This window comes from Amblyraja radiata, chromosome 27 (genome assembly GCF_010909765.2).
Source record: "Amblyraja radiata isolate CabotCenter1 chromosome 27, sAmbRad1.1.pri, whole genome shotgun sequence".
Taxonomy (NCBI): domain Eukaryota; kingdom Metazoa; phylum Chordata; class Chondrichthyes; order Rajiformes; family Rajidae; genus Amblyraja; species Amblyraja radiata.
Window position 1 is genome coordinate 6,818,520 of NC_045982.1, and position 20,952 is coordinate 6,839,471.

At 43.7% G+C, this 20,952-nt stretch overlaps 1 protein-coding gene across 1 annotated transcript; it reads left to right on the forward strand.

Annotated features, from left to right (window-relative positions):
* Nucleotides 1-10,882: 10,882 nt before the first annotated feature.
* Nucleotides 10,883-19,549, forward strand: LOC116988364 (endothelin-2-like). Its single transcript, XM_033045005.1, has 5 exons — nucleotides 10,883-11,084; nucleotides 12,296-12,440; nucleotides 14,469-14,588; nucleotides 16,055-16,189; nucleotides 17,792-19,549. Exons 1-5 carry the CDS (start codon nucleotides 11,024-11,026, stop codon nucleotides 17,886-17,888), a joined length of 558 nt encoding a protein of 185 aa, XP_032900896.1. The 5' UTR covers nucleotides 10,883-11,023; the 3' UTR covers nucleotides 17,889-19,549.
* Nucleotides 19,550-20,952: the final 1,403 nt, after the last annotated feature.

A 20,952-nucleotide genomic window follows, 5' to 3' on the forward strand; every position in this document is an offset into this window, starting at 1 on the left:
AGATCCCCAAGTGATGAAATTTAGGTGACACAAACGCATTTGAAAATCTTGTCAAGACTGATGCAACATATCTGACAGCATTTATCACCTTTTGCACAAGAATGCGTTAATTATATAATTATAATTATATAAGAGTGCCCTGAAGGCACTTTTGTTGGATAATGTTTGCTGACTCCAAAAGAAATGCAGTGGAACATTAACCCATTTTATGAAGCTCGTTATGTAACAAATGAAGTTAATTATATTGTAATTGAAGTGATCACTGTCAAACATGATCAATCATTAATGTTATTTTGCCTCGGAAGATCTGTAGCAAGAAAACTCCTTCCAAAGTCCAAAGTCTAGTCCAGGGTAATTATTACTAGTTGTGTTAAAATGTAGCTGCTGGTTCGATTGCCAATGTACATTAACTCTTCATGAGGACATTACAATTGACCCCTTGACAACATGCAAGCAATGCCTGAAGATGAAGATATCTCCAGTCTTGGCTCCATTGAGAGGGTTGAAATCTTGAACCATCTGAGGTCTCGCGTCGGATAAGTTTGGACAGTTGAGCAAAAAGCTGGCAACAATGGTGGAGGCGGGAATGTGAGATGTGGCCTGTTCAGAATAAACATGGAACTCGGGTCGGTGAAGGGAAGAGACCAAGAATGATGCCTTGGAATCAAAAACAGAAACTGTGGGGTAAACTGTTCGAAGGCATGTCATTGTGAAATCAGAAGATGGCAGTGTCAGAAAGCAATGTTGCTATTGATTTGTGTTCATGAAAGGTTGGAATAAATCAATGTTTTCAATGCTATCCAACAGGTGAAGAAAGGTAAGGCTGGAATGGTAAAAACTAACTGCTTGAAATGTTCAAGCCAGTCAACTTCTGTGGAAAGAGAAACAGGTTTGATGTTTCGGGTCTGAAACTCCTCGTCAGAACTGGGAAAGAGAAAGCAAGTTGGCTTTAAGAATCAGAAAGGGTGGGGGCGGTAATAAATGAGGGCAGTTATCATGTATTAATCTCAATGCTTTACTAAATAAAAGCCTTTGCATTTCTATCTTCTACACCCATTCCAGATTCACAAAATCAATTTTACGATTAGCTCCTTGTCAAAACACCCACCTTTAGTGGCATTATCCTCTCCGTGTTTGAAAGGGCAAAGGGATCTATTGATTAGTTTAAGAAAGAACTGCAGATGCTGGAAAAATCGAAGGGGGTAGACAAAAATGCTGGAGAAACTCAGCGGGTGAGGCAGCATCTATGGAGCGAAGGAATAGGTGACGTTTCGGGTCGAGATCCTTCTTCAGACAAGATCAGTCAAAGGAGGCAGTGTGCAGGGGAAGAAGGCCTTGGTTTTAGACACTGATATCATTAGTGCAGTATATTTGAGTTAGAGCTACAGAGTTAGACAGGGTGGCAACAGGCCCTTCGGCCCAACTTGCCTGCGTCGACTACTCGAGTTAAAGCTAGTGGATACATAGGGGGAAGAATAGAGGCTTTCAGGTAGGCACATGGCAAGTATAGAGGGACATGATGGATGGATCAGATGATTTTTCATACCTCCAGTTTCCTTCGCTACAGACTCTCAGTCTGAAGAAGGGCAAGCAGATGAGATTGGTTTAACTTGGCATAAAGAGAGACACAAAATGCTGGTGTAATTCAGCAACTCAGGCAGCATCTCTAGAGGAAAGGAAGAGGTGACTTTTCAGGTTGTGACCCTGCTTCAGACTGAGAGTCAGTAGCGAGGGAAACTGGAGGTACGAAAAGGCACAAACAACAAATGAATGAAAGGTATGAAAAAAAAACAAATCTAAGCCCGCTCCGGTGATCAAAGAGAGACACTGTGACTCAATGGGACAGGCAGCATCTCGGGAGAGAAGGCATTCACTTGACCAGTCTGAAGAAGGGTCTTCACCCGAAACATCACCCATTCCTTCTCTCCAGACATGCTGCCTGTCCCGCTGAGTTACTCCAGCTTTTTGTGTCTATCTTTGGTTTACACCAGCATCTGCAGTTCCTTCCTGCACACGCTGAGAGTATTAACTCTCTCAGCGGTGTCCTGCTAAGTCCAGGGCACTTTCTGCGGTCTTCTAGGTAAGTATCGCTGCCACTGCCGGCTTGTTTCCAATGTGAACTTGAGGAAATAGGAATCTGCGGGGAAACTTTTTTACACAAAGTGTGGTTGGATGATGGGACAACTGCCAGTAGTCGAGGCAGGGACTATCCCAACATTTAAGAAACAGTTAGACAGGTACATGGATCGAACTGGTTTGGAGGGATAAGGACCAAACGCGGGCAGGCGGGACTAGAATAGCTGGGACACAAGTTGCGCAGAGGGCATGTTTCCACACTGTATCACTCTATGACTATGACTATGATCGTACAGTGTTGTGGAAATTACAAAGAGCCTTGATTGTACTGGGGACTGAGTATGGAACTCGTGAGTGCGAGTTTATGTAAGTCACCTATTGCGTAAGTCCGGGTGTGTCTATATCGGATTGGTTTCTTATTGCACGTGTACTGAGGCACAGTGAAAAACATTGCGTGCTCTCCAGTAAAATCATTCCATATTACGTTAAATTATACACACATGCAACAGGTAATGAAAAGAGAAAAATAACCTGCATGCAGAATAGAGTATTGCAGCTACAGAGAAAAATGCAAGGCCCACAATGAGATAGGTTGGATGAAAGTACAACCCTAAACTTATGAGAGGTTTAGTTTAGTTTAGTTTAGAGCAAAGATCAGCTGCCGCGCTGCCGTGCTGCCCTCTGGCATGCATTCGGTTCTGGCAACTAAGGACAAATTTCTGACCTTGGTTCTTTCTTTCATGTAACTGAGGTGGCAAGAAGCGTGACTCAAATCATCGACTCGATAAATGAATGGGAAGAGATGGTCCAAAAGCTGGAAACGCAGTTTGTTCAAAGGTAATGCCAGATTAATATCTCCAACTCCGATGAAAGGTGTATTCATAACAAATTGCGCTGCCCTAAAGTTGATTTTTAAAAAAATAAAATAAAAAAATAAAAAATAAATTAAAAAAAGATATATATGTCTGAAGAAGGGTTTCGGCCCGAAACGTTGCCTAATTCCTTCATTCCATAGATGCTGCTGCACCCTCTGAGTTTCTCCAGCATTTTTGTGTATTTGATATATATGACATCCATTTAAATGATATGAAGCTCTTCCTCTCTTTAATTGGCATCCAAGGGGTTTCATTCTCAAGCAGTTTCCAAAGATGATGTTGGGAATTTTTGAAAATGCTTCTGATCAGATCACTTTACTGTAAAGCTGATTCCAGTATTCCAGTAACTTGCTCCAAGGGGAATACCAAGCATCATCAACGGGAATAGTTTCCCTTCCACCCACACTGAATATAACCTGGCAGCACACATTTTGCTTCTCTTCCACTTTCACAAGTGAAACATGACAACAGCTAAGTGATGTTCACATCCCACCAACAGTAGAACCTCTTTGTGTAGGAAGGAACTGCAGATGCTGGTTTATACCGAAGATAGACACAAAACCTGGAGTAACTCAACGGGTCAGGCAGCATCTCTGGAGAAAAGGAATAGGTGACGTTTTGGGCCAGAACCCTTATTCAGACTTCTTGTTTTGTTGGCATTTGCGCCTTTAAGACACACTGGATCATTCTCGATTGCGTTCACTCCACTAAACTTTATAGTTTTTGAGCTTTTGAGTCTAGTTTATTGCCACGTGCACCGAGGTGCAGTGAAAAGCTTTTGTTGCGTGCTAACCAGCCAGAGGAAAGACTATACATGATTACAACGAGCCATTTACAGTGTATAGACACATGATGAAGGGAATAACATGAAGAACATTTAGTGCAAGATAAAGCCAGTAAAGTCTGATCAAAGATAGTCCGAGGGTCTCCAATAAGGTGGATAGAAGTTCAGGACTGTTCTCTAGTTGTTGGTAGAATGGTTCAGTTGCCTCGATGAAGACTGTCCAGTGATCAGGGGGGTCTTCTTGGACTTTGCAGGTGCCTCATAAATTGGAATGCTAACGTATTCACAATTCTTATTTGCTAACTCATCTTGACTGAATTTAGAAAGATTGTTTCCTCTTTGTTCAATGAGAATCAAAGCCTGGCGGGAATTACAGACCAGTTAGTCTAACATCGGTGGTGGGGAAACTGCTAGAGTCAGTTATTAAAGATGGGATAGCAGCACATTTGGAAAGTGGTGAAATCATTGGACAAAGTCAGCATGGATTTACAAAAGGTAAATCATGTCTGACGAATCTTATAGAATTTTTCGAGGATGTAACTAGTAGCATGGATAGGGGAGAACCAGTGGATGTGGTGTATCTGGACTTCCAGAAGGCTTTCGACAAGGTCCCACATAAGAGATTAGTATTCAAACTTAAAGCACATGGCATTGGGGGTTCAGTATTGATGTGGATAGAGAACTGGCTGGCAAACAGGAAGCAAAGAGTAGGAGTAAACGGGTCCTTTTCACAATGGCAGGCAGTGACTAGTGGGGTACCGCAAGGCTCAGTGCTGGGACCCCAGCTATTTACGATATATATTAATGATCTGGATGAGGGAATTGAAGGCAATATCTCCAAGTTTGCGGATGACACTAAGCTGGGGGGCAGTGTTAGCTGTGAGGAGGATGCTAGGAGACTGCAAGGTGACTTGGATAGGCTGGGTGAGTGGGCAAATGTTTGGCAGATGCAGTATAATGTGGATAAATGTGAGGTTATCCATTTTGGTGGCAAAAACAGGAAAGCAGACTATTATCTAAATGGTGGCCGACTAGGAAAAGGGGAGATGCAGCGAGACCTGGGTGTCATGGTACACCAGTCATTGAAAGTGGGCATGCAGGTGCAGCAGGCAGTGAAGAAAGCGAATGGTATGTTAGCTTTCATAGCAAAAGGATTTGAGTATAGGAGCAGGGAGGTTCTACTGCAGTTGTACAGGGTCTTGGTGAGACCACACCTGGAGTATTGCGTACAGTTTTGGTCTCCAATCTGAGGAAGGACATTATTGCCATAGAGGGAGTGCAGAGAAGGTTCACCAGACTGATTCCTGGGATGTCAGGACTGTCTTATGAAGAAAGACTGGATAGACTTGGTTTATACTCTCTAGAATTTAGGAGATTGAGAGGGGATCTTATAGAAACTTATAAAATTCTTAAGGGGTTGGACAGGCTAGATGCAGGAAGATTGCTCCCGATGTTGGGGAAGTCCAGGACAAGGGGTCACAGCTTAAGGATAAGGGGAAATCCTTTAAAACCGAGATGAGAAGAACTTTTTTCACACAGAGAGTGGTGAATCTCTGGAACTCTCTGCCACAGAGGGTAGTCGAGGCCAGTTCATTGGCTATATTTAAGAGGGAGTTAGATGTGGCCCTAGTGGCTAAGGGGATCAGAGGGTATGGAGAGAAGGCAGGTACGGGATACTGAGTTGGATGATCAGCCATGATCATATTGAATGGCGGTGCAGGCTCAAAGGGCCGAATGGCCTACTCCTGCACCTAATTTCTATGTTTCTATGTTTCTATGTGTCCCAAGCCTGACAGGAACGAACGGTTCCAGTTTATTTCACACAGTCGCAGCAGCTGGTGACTATATTTCCATGCCGTTTCATACCTCTAGTTTACATCTCCCCTGATTCTCAATCTGAGGAAGGGTCTCGACCCACAACATCACCTACTCCTTTTCAGCTGTTCTCTGACAGAGGATCCTAAAGCCATACTTACTAGACCACCTTGATGGCCTTTTGACCATGTCCTAGTAGGAAAAGCATTTTCCACTTTTTCCAAATATCTCCAGTGACTGGAGTAGTTGAAATGCATTAAGTTAAACTGGTGCTGAATGTGTCGCCCTTAACCTCCTGTGCAATGCATGCATCCCTGCTGCACCATGCAGACTTGCAAAGCCAAAGGTGAGGAAGAGCCGATCCTGGACTGACTCTGGACTCTGGTCCTGTACACGGGGGGGAAATGGAGGAGGACTGGCCAAATTTTGTGCCTTCCACCACAGTGATGAATGCTGTGGTGGATGTTTGTGTTACAGTTTTATTGTGTGTTCTTTATTATTGTACTGCTGCTGACAACCCAAATTTCCACCGACCCTGGTTGTGTGGCAATAAATTATATCTATCTATCTATCTATCTGACATGCATATTGCAGCTGCCTGATTGTACCATCAGCAGTGATCCCAGCAAAGGACGACTGCTGGTGATTATTTATGAATCAGCATAGCTTGATACAATTAGCTTGATACATAGCTCGATACAATCAGTCTGAAGATGGGTCTCGACCCGAAACGTGACCTATTCCTTCGCTCCATAGATGCTGCCTCACCCGCTGAGTTTCTCCAGCATTTTTGTCTACCTTGATACAATTGAATGGTTTTCGGGACCACTTCAGAGAATAGAGGGAGGAGCAATGGAGCAGCTGTAGAGTTGCTGACCTTACAGCATCAGAGACCCAGGTTCAATCCTGACTACGGGCGCTGTCTGTATGAAGTTTGTGCATTCTCCCTGGAACCGTGTGGGTTTTCTCCAGGTGCTCCGGTTTACTCCCACGTACAGGATTGTAGGTTAATTGGCTTCGGTAAATTGTAAATTGTCCCTAGTGTGTAGGAATGTAATAGTGTGCAGGGATTGCTGGTCGGCATGGACTTGGTGGGCTGAAGGGCCTGTTTCCACACTGTATCCCTAAAGTAAAGTAACTAAAGTAAGCACATTGGCATGGGATGAAGTTACACGCCGACCAGGTAAGAACACTCTATTTTCTTCCTTCAAGAATATTGCTGAACCAATTAGTAATAAAACTTTATGGTCACTTTGACTTGCATCACATATCTTAATTACTAGTAAACAGGGAAAGGTACACAAGAGCACGAGAAAGTAGGAGCAGGAGGGGGACACTAGATCCCTCCATGCCTGTCCCACCATTCAATATGATCATGGCTGATCTACCTCAGGAATCAAACTCCCCATCAGTGCCATTAATGCAACAGCCAAGAAGGCACCTCTACTTCGTGAGAAGACTGAGGATATTTGGCATGTCTCCAATGGCTCTTACCAACTTCTCTGGTTGCATCACAGCTTGGTTTGGGGCCAGCTCTGCCCAAGACTGCAAGAAATTGCATAGAGTTGTAGATGTGGCCCAGTCCATCAACAAACCAGTCTTCCCATCATTGACTCCATCTACACTTCATGCTGCCTCAAAAAAGCACCCAACACAACAAAAGAGTTGACCCACTGTAGTCCTTCCTTCCTTCTCCCTGCTACCATCTGGCAGCAGGTACAGAAGCTTGAAAGCACACACCACCAGACTCCTTCCCTCTGTTAACAGGCTTCTGAATGGTCTTTTCATAACCATGGGGACTGTTTTGCGAATATTTGACTTTGTCTAGGCCGTGGTTCCCAACCTTTTTTAGTTCATGACCCCCTTGGGCTCTTTAATTTTTCTGTGCCCCCCCCCCCCCCTGACATATTAGCGGAAAAAAGTGGCCCCCTTCATTGAACCTGTGGCCCCCTAAATCCACAATTTTTTCTGTGGCCCCCCTGAAATTTGGGGGCGTATGGCCCCAGGTTGGGAATCACTGGTCTAAGGAACTGATGCGCATCAATTCAGAGAACTATATTCTACACTCTGTATCGTCCCCTTTGTTGTACCTATTGTAATTGAGTTTGACCTGATTGTATCTATGTGTGGTATATCGGATCTGTTTCGACAGCATGCAAAACAAAGCTTTTTCACTGCACATGGTACATTTGATGATAATAAACTTGAAACCTAGTTCTCTGTAACCCTCAGTTCCTCAATCTTTCAAACATTTATCCATCTCTACGACAAATATTTCTCTTGAGAGCATAATATTTCACAGATTCACAACCCTCCCTAAGAGAAGTGGGAGCCTGGAACTCACTGCTAGGAGTGGTGAAGGTGAGGCAGATTTGATAGTGGCATTCACAGAGGCTTTTTCATCGGCACACGGATGTACAGAAATGGAGGGATATCGATCACACGCAGGCAGAAGAGAAGTTCAATAACATTAACCGTAGATATGAAATCCTCTTCTCTGGACCATATTCATGTTTCTGCATATGGCCCAGTTTTTACTTTTTCAATGCATAAACATTCCAAACATTCAGCCTTTCCGTAGAAAAATGTAACACTATGATTTAAATGATAAACAAAAATTAACTTATAAAGATTGACACAGAAAAGCTGGAGTATCTCAGCGGGTCAGGCAACATCTCTGGAGAGTTCAAAAGGGAACTGCAGATGCTGGAATATCGAAGGTACACAAAATTGCTGGAGGAACTCAGCGGGTGCAGCAGCATCTATGGAGCGAAGGAAATAGGCGACGTTTCGGGCCGAAACCCTTCTTCAGACATCTCTGGAGAAATAGGAATAGGTGACGATAGGTGAAGAAATCACCGAAAATTGTGGCGAATTGTGGACGCAGCCCAGACCATCACACAAACCAACCTCCCTTCTATTGACTCCATTTATATCTCAAGCTGCCTCGGCAAGGCCAGCAACATAATCAAGGACCAGTCGCTCCCTGGCCACTCCCTCTCCTCCCCTCTCCCATCAGGTAAAAGGTATAGAAAACGCACACCTCCAGATTCGGGAACAGTTTCTTCCCAGCTGTTATCAGGCAACTGAATCATCCTACCACAACCAGAGAGCACCGCTGAACTACTATCTACCCCTTTGATAAATCCTTCTGTACCCCCTCCAAATCCTTTTTGTAATGGGACATCCAGAACTGCACATAATACTCCAAATGCTGCCAAATCAAAGAGTTATCCCCAGACTAACCTTGATTGGACTTTGTCAAAGTAGGCAAATGCAACACCTGTCCCTTCACCTCCCCCCTCGACTCCATTCAAGGACCCAAGCAGTCGTTCCAGGTGCGACAAAGGTTCACCTGTATCTCCTCCAACCTCATCTACTGCATCCGCTTATCTAGATGTCAGCTGATTTACATCGGGGAGACTAAGCGGAGGTTGGGCGATCGTTTCGCCGAACACCTCCGCTCAGTCCGCAATAACCTACCTGAACACCCGGTGGCTCAGCACTTCAACTCCCCCTCCCATTCCCAATCCGACCTCTCTGTCCTGGGTCTCCTCCATTGCCAGAGTGAGCAACACCGGAAATTGGAGGAACAGCACCTCATATTCCGCCTGGGTTGCTTGCGTCCGGATGGCATGAACGTTGAATTCTCCCAGTTTTGCTAGCCCTTGCTGTCTCCTCCCCTTCCTTAACCCTCGAGCTGTCTCCTCCCATCCCCCCGCCCTCGGGCTCCTCCTCCTCCCTTTTTCCTTCCTTCTCCCCCCCACCCCCCATCAGTCTGAAGAAGGGTTTCGGCCCGAAACGTCGCCTATTTCCTTCGCTCCATAGATGCTGCTGCACCCGCTGAGTTTCTCCAGCATTTTTGTGTACCTTTGATCGGACTTTGCTGGTTTTACCTTGCACTAAACGTTATTCCCTTATCATGTATCTATACACAGTAAATGGATCGATTGTAATCATGTGTGGTCTGTTTGCTGACTGGTCAGCGCGCAACAAAAGCTTTTCACTGTACCTCGGTGTAACACGTGGCAATAAACTCAACTCAAGTGAACTGTTACTTTTTTGTTTAAGAAAGAACTGCAGATGCTGGAAAAATCGAAGGTAGAAGGTCGAGACCCTTCTTCAGACCCCTATTCCTTCAGACCCCTATTTCCTTCGCTCCATAGATGCTGCCTCACCCGCTGAGTTTCTCCAGCATTTTTGTCCTGTTACTTTTTTGCATATCCTTCATTAATTTATTCTATATCTCTCTACATCACCGTCTATAAATCTCGTTTCCCCCTCCCCTGACTGTTAAAGGTTCTAAACCTGAAACCTGAAGGGTCTAAAGCTGCCTGACCCGTTGAGATACTCCATCTTCTGTTTAAACCAGCATCTGCAATTCCTTCCTATAGAATTAACTCATAAATATTGTTTTAACGTTTTTAACGGTGAAGCACTGCAGATGCTGGGAATATGAAATAAAAATAAGAGAATGTCAAAAACAAAGCACTCAACTCGGGCAGCATCTGTGGAGCGAGAATGCCTGGAAAGTTCATGGTCGGTAACATTTGATCAAATGTAAAGTTTTACCGATGCAATTATTTGAAATAAATCAGCGATAAAATCGTCCCTGATATTAAGATTTTAAATGTAGAGAGCAAACAATTTTTTTTTAATGATTGCTTCAAACAACGGCTAATATGCGTTTAAGAAGGAACTGCAGATTCTGGAAAATCGAAGGTACACAAAAATGCTGGAGAAACTCAGCGGGTGCAGCAGCATCTATGGATTCCTTCGCTCCATAGATGCTGTTGCACCCGCTGAGTTTCTCCAGCATTTTTGTGTACCAACGGCTAATATGCTCTGTGCAGGAAGGAGCTGAACCGAAGATAGACACAAAATGCTGGAGCAACTCGGCGAGACAGGCAGCATCTCTGGAGAGAAGGAATGGGTGACGTTCCGGATCTGAAGAATCGACCCGAAACATCACCCATTCATTCCTTCTCTGCAGAGATGCTGCCTGTCCCGCTGAGTTACTCCAGCATTTTGTGTCTATCTTCGGCTAATATGCTCTGTTGTGTTGGGGAAGGGGGGTGGGGGTTGAATGTAGTAAATGACTCCGTTTTACTTCCTACCATCTCACCATTAACCAAAAATGGCATTGTTACTGGTTTTGCAGTGATTAACTCATGCACGTAAATGGTGCGATATCTCGCATTTCATGTGTGGGTGACAACATGGAATGCGAGTTTGGTGCGAGGGAGGGAGTGTTTAACTGAACACTTGCCAAATCCCGGGTCCCCGCTTGCGGGTAGGTGTTGTCCTAAACTCCACCAATATATAAACTCGGGAGCCTGAGCCGGAGAGTCAGACACACAGCGCCAAGTGCAAGATCACAGAGCGATCAGGTGTTCGGGCAGACAGACATACAGCAATATTTTTACAGCGCAGGATTTTTTGCATCGCCATCTCGCACAGAGCAAATCAAAAGATGGACTGCAAACTGTGTGGATTATTCACTGTGACAATTGTTCTCATTTTAGTGGAGAATGGTAAGCATTTATGAACAAAAACGACTCGTACATTGTTGTATTTACTTCGGGAGAAAGCATGCACAAGATGTGTTGATATTGCTGTTTTAGTGTTTGTTCTATGCTCCTTTGTGTTGCTCTAAGTACAGAGTTTAGTGTTAGAAATGTCAGACCCGGTGGGAACACTGGATACGGATAAATATTATTATTTCTGAAGTGTCTCGACCCGGGACGTCACCTATTCCTTCTCCCCAGAGATGCTGCCTGACCCGCTGAGTTACTCCAGCAGCATCTTAAATATCAACATAGTTCAGCATATTCCACTTCCCGGGGGGGGAAAAAATCTATTTTCTTATATATTGTCGAGAAACCCGATTAATGCAAATGGAAATGTGTGATATTAAGTGATATTAAACGGGGCACAATTGAGATACAAGGAGCTGCACATGCTGGGATCCTGAGCTAAACACAAAGTGCTGGAGAAACTCAGCGGGTCAGGCAGCATCTGTGGAGGGAACGCTGTTTATGTCTGACCAGACTGGAGACTCAAGAAGAGTCATTAATCCAAACGTCGCCTGCCTGTTTCCTCCACAGATGCTGCCTGACCCGCTGAGTTCCTCCAGCAATTTGTTTCCCCATAATTCGAACTAAATTGGAAAACTTGATTCTCGCCAGATTAACGACACCTTTCGTTTTTGGCAATTTAACCCCCGAAAAAGGGGCGATGTCATTAAAAAAAATGATTGATTCAAGTCTTGATGAATTTAAACGATGCTTGGAATCGTTCAGCTATTAGAATATTCCCCTCCAGGACGCCGCCGCGACAAGTTCACTTCAATAAGAAAGTCAGAAAGTCGGTCAACTTCCAGAACTCTAGAAACTACCTAATGAAGGAATGTTTTGCAAGAACAACAGTAGCCAGTTTAAGAGCAACACGAGATTCAAACAGGTTATGCAATAGGAAAGATTAAATAAATGAGCAACATTCCCCATTTTTAAGCAATACATACTATTGGTCTTCATTCTGTGAACAACCTGCTCTGGGTTGTCCGTGGCTGAGGGGAGACCTGATAGAAATTTATAAAATAACGTGAGGCATAAAAAGGCGAAAGAGACTTGTTAAATGCAATTTGTCATCAGGATCGAACAAAGCGTGCTAGCTTCCGCGTTTGTATTCCGGGTGGTGAGGAGATGTGCTTATTTTTTGATTAAAGTGACATTCTTTGCTGCAGGTCGCGGCTTCAGCCTGGCGAGGTCTGGCGAGGCCGGGGAACAACGGCTGCACAGGAGAGAGAAACGCTGTTCTTGCAGCAACATGAGGGATAAGGAATGCATCTACTTCTGCCATAAGGACATCATCTGGGTCAACACGCCAGGGTAAGTGAGGAATGTACTGGGAAATGCATTAGGGACTCGGGTAGCATCCGCTAGTAAATTGCCAAAGAGCCCCCAGTCAGTAGTTACTCCAGCACTTTGTGTCTATCTTTAGTTTAGTTTGGTTTATTATTGTCACTTGTACCGAGATACAGTGGCTGCGTGCAATCCAGTCAGCGAAAAGATGACACTTGATCTCTTACACTTCCTTATCTCTGTAACTCCCTCTCCCCAGGCTGAAGCAGGGTCTCGACCCGGAATGTCAACCACTCCTTCTATCCAGAGATGCTGCCTGTCCCGCTGAGTTACTCCAGCACTTTGTGTCTATCTTCAGTGTAAACCAGCATCTGCAGTTTATTCCTACACATAGACATGATCACAATCACTGGCTGATCACAGATACAGGATAACGGGTATAACATTTAGTGCAAGATAGAGTCCGATTAAAGATCGTTCAAATGTCTCCAATGAGGTAGATGGGTCAGGACTACTCTCGGGCTGGTGAGAGGAACTTCAGTTGCCTGATAACAACTGGGTAACAGACTGTCCCTGAACCTGGAGGTAGCACTTTCTAACCTCTGTACCTCTTGCCTGATGGAAGAGGGGAGAAGAGGGTGTGACTGGGATGAGACTGGTCCTTGATTATGCTGGTAGCCTTGCCAAGGCAGTGTGAGGTGTAGATGGAGTCAATGGAAAGCTGGATGGTCTAGGCTACATCCACAACTCTCGACACTATTGGATGGAGCTGTTCCCAAACCATGCTGTGATGCATCACAATAAAATGCTTTCTCGGTCTAGTGACCTTGAAGAGGTTTGAAACCACCTTACACATGATTCTGAAGGAGAGCAAAAGAAAAGCAAACAGTCCTGAAGATAAAGCGGCAATCAATGGGAATTAACAGAGTTTACGTTAGATGTGATCTTTCCTCCTGCTTTCTGCAACTTCATTGTACATTCCTCCTGCCTTCCCCCCTCCTCCCGCTCAATAAAACCTGTACATTTGGTGAAATTTGTGGTCATATCCTAATAAAAAGGTTTAGGTTTATTATTGTCATGTGCCGAGGTACAGTGAAAAGGTTTGTTCGACGTGCTATCGAATCAAATCAGATAATATCGTACATTAATATAATTGAGCCAATCTCAAGTGAAATAGGTAGTGCGAATGGAAAGATACAGGGTGCAGAATATATTTTCAGCATCATAGGTTACTGTTCCAGAGACAAAGTCCAATGAGGTAGAGGCGAATCAGATTGTAGAGTACATTATAGAAGGACTGTTCCGAGGCCTGATAACAGAGGGGAAGAATCTGACCCTGATTCTGGTGGTGCACACTATGATGTTTTTATATCTTCTGCCCGGCAAGAGTGGGGAGGAGAAGGAATGAGTGGGGTTGCAAATGTAATTGATTATGTTGGCTGCTTTCCCGAGGCAGCATGAAGTGTGGATGGAGTCAGTGGTGGGGATACACACAAAAAGCTGGAGTAACTCAGCGGGACAGGTAGAGCATCTCTGGAGAGAAGGAATGGGTGACGTTTCAGGTTGAGACCCTTCTTCAGATCTTTGATTAGCTGCCGATTACCGTCATCTCATGTTCCTATGAAACACATTTCCCCCTTTGTTAAACATGCAGCATGAAAGCAAGTTATTGTAACCTTTGCATTTCCACGTTTCACCCCACATTTCAGCTATCCTCTATTTTTGGGTTCATTTTAAAAACAAGAATCCATGCCTTATTCATAATAACTCTTCAGGGTTTTCTTTTATTATCAAGCAATGCGACTGCACAAATTGAATTGAAGCCTTAATATTTGAAAGGGATCAACTGTGTCAAATTGGTTCGTGAAAAAAAAAAGTGCCCCCCCCCCCACCCCCACCCCCATGGCGTTATTTATGTTTTGTTGAATTCAAGTTTTGCAAAAGCTATAAACACCCATAAACATCATATCTGTAAGGAGTGGATTTCCTTTGATTGTAGAATGTTGTGCCATAAAGATTCATCATGGTAATCTCAGCTATCTTATTTCTTAACAGGAAAACCACACCTTATGGTTTAGGAAGTCCAGCCACACGCCGCAAGCGATCAGCTCCAAGGTGCAAATGTGCAAGTTTCAAGGACGGAGTGTGCTTGCGATATTGCCAGTTGGGCGAAACGTAAGTAATATCAATATTGTCATGCACCTGAGGGAACGTGAACCATTTTGCATAGAAGCTACTCTTGCAGAATGCAATGGTTCTGGGATATGCAGAATGCAATGATTTGGCAGCTCCAGGCACCATCTCACAGGTCAGGGTAGTGTGTAGTGTTGCATAGTGTTTGCCAAGTGTTTAGCCTGAGTGGTCACCTGTGATGATGGTGGATGTCAAAGGGAATCAAAAAGCAGGTCCGTTCCTGCATCTGGCCGTTTGTCCAAGACAAAGAGTTGTAATGGTTCTGAATGCCCTGCTGAAAAAAAACCTGATAAACATCAATGTCATAGTTTCTTCTGCCATAGAAAAGGATCGTTATTTAAAATGAAAAAAAAAAATTACAGGCTATTGGAAGGTGACAGGAAGTGCAATTACTTGTCATTTATTTCAGAGGGGTTTAGTTTAGTTTTATTGTCACATGTACCGAGATACAGTGAAAAGCTTTGGTTTGCGTGCCATCCAGCCTAAGTAAAAATACTCTGCATGAATATAATCAAGCTGTCCACAGCGTCAAGATAAAGGATACAGGGTATCACATTTAGTGCAAAGTATAACATTAAGACCAATAAAGTCCAGATTCAGGGATAGTTTTGTCTCAGCTGTTATCAGGCAGTTGAACCATCCTATCACCAACTAGAGAGCGGTCCTGAACTACCATCTACTTCAATGGAGACCCAGGGGCTATCTTTTATTGGGCTTCCCTGGACTTTATATAGCACTAAACGTTATTCCCTTTATTCTGTATATGGACTGCTTGATTGTAATCATATATAGTCTTTTCACTGACTGGATAGCACATAACAAAAAGTTTTTATGACATTAATAAACTAAACTAAACTAAAGAAAGTTCAAAGGTCTCCAATGAGGTAGATGAGAGGTCAGGGCTGCACTAACTTATGACTGGTGGGATGGTTCCCTGGAAAAAGGTTTAGTTTAGTTTAGTTTGTTAAACTCAAATTTCACTGTACCTTAATTGGTACGTGACAATTAAATTGAATCTTGAATCTAGTTTATTACTGTCACGTGTAGCGGGGTACAGTGAAAATCTTCAGTGTCAGCTCAAGATTAACAATAACTGGGGCGTAACAGGGTTGCCAAGGTGGCATAGCGATAGAGTTGCTGCCTTACAGCGCTTGCTGCGCCAGAAATGCAGGTTCGATACCGACTACGGGTGCTGTCTGTACAGAGTTTGTACGTTCTCCCCGTGACCGTGAGATCTTCCGTTTCCTACCACTCTACAAAGACATACAGACATCGTAGGTTAATTGTCTTGGTACACATGTAAATTGTCCCTGGTGGGCAGAAGGGCCTGTTCCCACGCTGTATCTCTACACCAAACTAAACTGAATTAAACCAGCACGATGTCGGCTAGGAATTGGTTTTAGTATGACGGGCAATTGTTGAAATGTGTCATTCTTTCCATTCTTCAGGAGAGACAGCAGTGCCTTGAGGAATATTGGTCGTACAAGGCTACGACGCCAAATCCCAACTCAATATCGAAGGTTAAACTCAAGCGGAAATCAACATCAAGTAATAGAGAGTGCACATTTGGGTCAGATCTTAAGGTAAATGTTATTCAAGGAAAGAAATGCAATATTCTTCTGTTGCTGTCATACCTGACTGTGTACATCATTAGTGATTTCAGCATGCAGTGCATACTGCTTGTTGCCTTTGAGGCGGTGAACAATTGAATTCTTTGTAACCGGATGGGCCTGTTAAGATCAGCTAGGCTGGTACTGAGAAAGGGGCCCTTCAGTGAAACAACTCCTTTTTTTATATCTAAGACAAATGATTCATGATCACCTTTAGTTTCATAGTTTGATTTTGACTGTGGGATTTGAACTTAGCATGACTAAACTGTGTTTTTTATCAATAAAAGAGCTAACATGGCCCATTGTAGAAATAGTTGCTGGTTTATACCAAAAAAAGGGACATCTATTATGTCCCAAATATCTTAGTTTAGTTTAGAAATATAGCATGGAAACAGGCCCTTCGGCCCACAAAGTCCACAACGACCATTGATCACCTGTTCACACTAGTTCAATGCTATCCCACTTTCTCACCCACTCCCTCCCAGTCATGGTGGCGCAATGGTAGAGTTGCTGCCTTACAGTAAAAATGCAGTGCTGGAGACCCCGGTTCGATCCCGACTACAGGCGCTGTCTGTGCGGAGTTTGTACGTTCTTCCCGTGACCTGCGTGGGTTTTCCCCGAGATCTTCGGTTTCCTCCCACTTTCCAAAGACGTACGGGTTTGTGGGTTAATTGGCTTGGTAAATGTAAAATTTGTCCAGTATAAATTGTCCAACTTCCAGTATAGTCCCTGGCGGACTCTTCGGAAGCGATGACCACAAGGTACAAGGTATTAGGAACAATTTTTACACAGGTCAATTAACCTCTCATTAACACGCTATTTTGATTTGGTAAATATCACTTTTCCTTCATCAAAACCGCGTTTAAATCTTTTCCGCACTTTGTGAGAATGTCAACCATAAGAAGACCTCGGGAAATAGTTCAGCACCATCTTCTGAAGAACAATTTGAACAATACAAGCTAATCTTGCCAAAAACAATTTAAAAACCTTGTCATTTTTATTATCCATTCAGTTATTTGTTGGTATCAACAGAAATTCTCAACCTCACCAAGATTCTTTCTCTTGTCCACCATACATTGGTGACTTCTAGTTACTGATCCTTCCTGTCAAAGGAACTGGTTTTTCCTCCGATTCCCCCCAAACCTTTCCTTACAGTATCTCTGAACAGCTCAACAAAATCTCTTCCACACCACAGTGAGATACAATCATAGTCCGGTTTGTCTCACTTTTCTCTGCTCTTCAAAATCTCCAGTGATATTGGCCCTGGTAGCGTATGGCTCTATAACTGAATTGACTTGACCATCCTTGAAGGAGATAGGCCAGATAGACATTGTGTGTTTAGTTTAGTTTAGTTTAGAGATGCAGCGCGGAAACAGGCCCACGGAGCCCGCAACGACCAGCGATCCCCACACATTAATACTATCCTGCAGGGACAATTTTACATTCATTCCGAGCCAATTAACCTACAAACCTGTACGTCTTTGGAGTAGATGAAAGAAAATTAAGAATTGTGAAGAATTTTCCGTTTTTTTCTTGCTTGGGGAATAAAAGATTTTTTTTTTTAATCTTTTACAGACAAATTGCATTGTCAAATGTTCAGTCTGCTGAAAGAAAGAACATCTCAAAGAGACACAATTCAACACAGAAACAGAATAACCAGGAAGGGAGATGAGCTGCCAAGGCACAAGGCCACTCATTCCAGAGAGGAAGAGCCATCTTTGGCTTCTATTCTTCTTCCCTTGAAGGCTCATGAGGTGCAGAAGAACAAGAAGATACGAGGAGGGTCGGAGTGATCAGTCCCTAGGATCAGTCCACAAAGTATTAACCAGCAGGTGCGGAATGCGTGCTTCCCTGTTGGACTGGATCCCAATTACAAGGGGAAAGAAGGGGAGAGTTTCACATGCTTTGTGGAAAGAGATGGAGCCAAGAGTGTTGTTCACAAGCATTGGAGATTTAACAAGTCACTCACACCTATCCAATATATATTTACAGCAGTGACATTGGTAAGAGAGGGGAGATAAGAAAGACTTTGATTCCACAGTGTGACAATGATCATCTTTTATGCAGCTTCAGCAAACTGGAGGCAAAATCATTTCAGATATCAGGGACATTGGATGATCATCGGGTACCAGTACTGAAAGCATATACTCGCTGAAGTGACTGTGATATAAAAGCCTCATAGTTACCCCAACTTTCAGTGTGAAAATATCACAGCACCCACGCTGCGGTTTAATACAACGCAGAAGAGTACTTTATTTTCTTCTGGCCTGCAGCCTTGGCAATCATAGGTGCAAAGAGTAGATGTTGAGCTTTGGTCAAGCACATGTTGGTGTCGAAACATCAGAGGAACAAATTCCTTGGCAACAATCCCGGTTGTTCTCGTGCTAGCCGATCCTACCTAGATGGCTCCGACTTGCAATTTGATGACTGCCCTTTCCTCCTCAACCTCCCTCCTTGAACAGGCACCTACGGGCCTGGTGTGCAGTGCAAGCATTGAACACAGTAGCAGCACTGGCCAAGGCTACGCTGGTTCTTCTGCAGTCGGACTACCAATGCTGTTTTGCACACTTGGCTGCGATACCAGGCGACACATGGAACGAAAGAAACATCGGCAAGAAGGAGAGTCTGCAAGAGAGGAACAGAAAATCGGATGAGAGAAAGTACACAATGATATCAAAAACGGGTTTCCTGAGTTCAGTAATGTGCAGCAAAGAGTTGACATCTTAGATCTTTAATCATCTTGCTTTGGACACAGAAGTCAAACAATAGTCATTGGTGAATGGTCCTGTCCTCATCAGAACTCCCTTTATCCATTATTTCAGCACATGTTATCCCATTTAACTCCAGTAGTAAAATAGCTGAAAAGGGTATATTCTCGTGAATGCAATGCATACACTGGCCAAAATCTCTTCAGGCGATAATCCTACATCCGTTTCCTGAAAATATCTGCTTTCAGCTTTTTGCGAACAGCATTCTGGCCTTTAATTGTTTCCAAATACAGTGCGGGTCGAGACGTCTGATGAAGGGTCTCGACCCAAAACGTCACCCATTCCTTCTCACCAGAGATGCTGCCTGTCCCGTTGAGTTACTCCAGCATTTTGTGACTCTTCAGTAAATTGCAGGACAATGGTCATGTGAATGAAGTCCAGAAACAGGAAATCCTCAAATCTTCAATTGGTCTGAGGCACCTGAGATGCCTCATGTGGCCCAGTGACACACACTCTCACCTCAATGTCATGAGATATCCAGGGAGAAGGAAAACCACTGCGCAAGCTAGTACGGTGGCACAGCTGGTAGAGCCGCTGCCTCACAGCGCCAGAGACCCCCGGGTTCGATCCTGTAAATTTGCATAGGTAGTGAATGAGAAAGTGAGATAGCATAGAACTAATGTGAAAGGGTGATTGGTGTTGGCATGGACTTAGTGGGCCGAAGGGCCTATTTCAATTATGTATCTCTAAACTAAACGAATAACACAGGTCAGGCGTGAGTAGGTGGTGGAACGGAATGCGGAATCCAGGAAATTTTGCCTGACTCGCTGAGTTCCTCCAGCACTTTGTGTTTCACTTAAGATTCCAACATCTAACGTTCCTGGTGTCAGCAAAGTGAAGACACTAATTTATTTAGAAGCTGGATGCTGTATTCATGAAGGGCATGCTTGGAATTGGAATATTCGAATTGGAAGAATGAGTTACCTGGTCACTCATATATCTTTCTATTAACTGAAGCCTGTGATCCAGTTATTTCAATTCTGGCCATTTCTGTCCATGCCAATAGTAATGGATCTCAAAAATCCAATCTAGTCTTCATCACACGGAAGGCACCATGCTCGGCACGGACATTGTGGGCCGAAGGGCCTGTTCTTGTGCTGTATTGTTCAATGTTCTTTGCTGGGCGACAAACTGGAGAGCACAGTTCAGCCCCATAAGCAAAGACGTTGCAGAATTAAATCTTGTGGACACGGGTGTTGGGGGGTTATGGGGAGAAGGCAGGAGAATGGGGTTAGGAGGGAGAGATAGATCGGCCATCATTGAATGGCAGAGTAGACCTGATGGGCCGAATGGCCTAATTCTACTCCTATCACTTATGAGTGTATAACCGTATGACACAAAGAAAGGCCCTTAATTATTCACAACAGGAAGAAAGAACTGAGGCCACTGGAAGTGAAGCTCAACCTTCCTATCCTATGGTCCAAAGCAGCAAGTTATTTGAGCATTAATTCTCAAATGCTCCTTCATATCATCAGAATACAAAGCTATTTGTTCAGGACAAATGTTAATTTATGACTGACGACCTGTCACGTGTAGTGATAAGGTGAACAACATTTCAATTAATAATTCTAATGCATATTTAATTAATTTATGATTAAATGTAAATTATTGTAATTTGCTGTACTTTGAAACCATTGTGATTATTGCCTATTAATGGAAATAAATATATTTGTTACAGCCATTCACAAGTGTTGGTTAATATTATTTGTTAAGAAACAGATGCCTCTTGTTCTTTGATAAAGAGCATTTTGTGTTTGGAACATAGAAACATAGAAATTAGGTGCAGGAGTAGGCCATTCGGCCCTTCGAGCCTGCACCGCCATTCAATATGATCATGGCTGATCATCCAACTCAGTATCCCGTACCTGCCTTCTCTCCATACCCTCGGATCCCCTTAGCCACAAGGGCCACATCTAACTCCCTCTTAAATATCGCCAATGAACTGGCCTCGACTACCCTCTGTGGCAG

Excerpts from the sequence above, each read along its gene's own strand:
- LOC116988364 (XM_033045005.1), top strand. The coding sequence starts at position 11,024 with ATGGACTGCAAACTGTGTGGATTATTCACTGTGACAATTGTTCTCATT. Across the intron at positions 12,441-14,468 it reads ATCTGGGTCAACACGCCAGG|GAAAACCACACCTTATGGTT; the intron begins GTAAGTGAGGAA and ends ATTTCTTAACAG. Across the intron at positions 14,589-16,054 it reads TATTGCCAGTTGGGCGAAAC|GAGAGACAGCAGTGCCTTGA; the intron begins GTAAGTAATATC and ends TCCATTCTTCAG.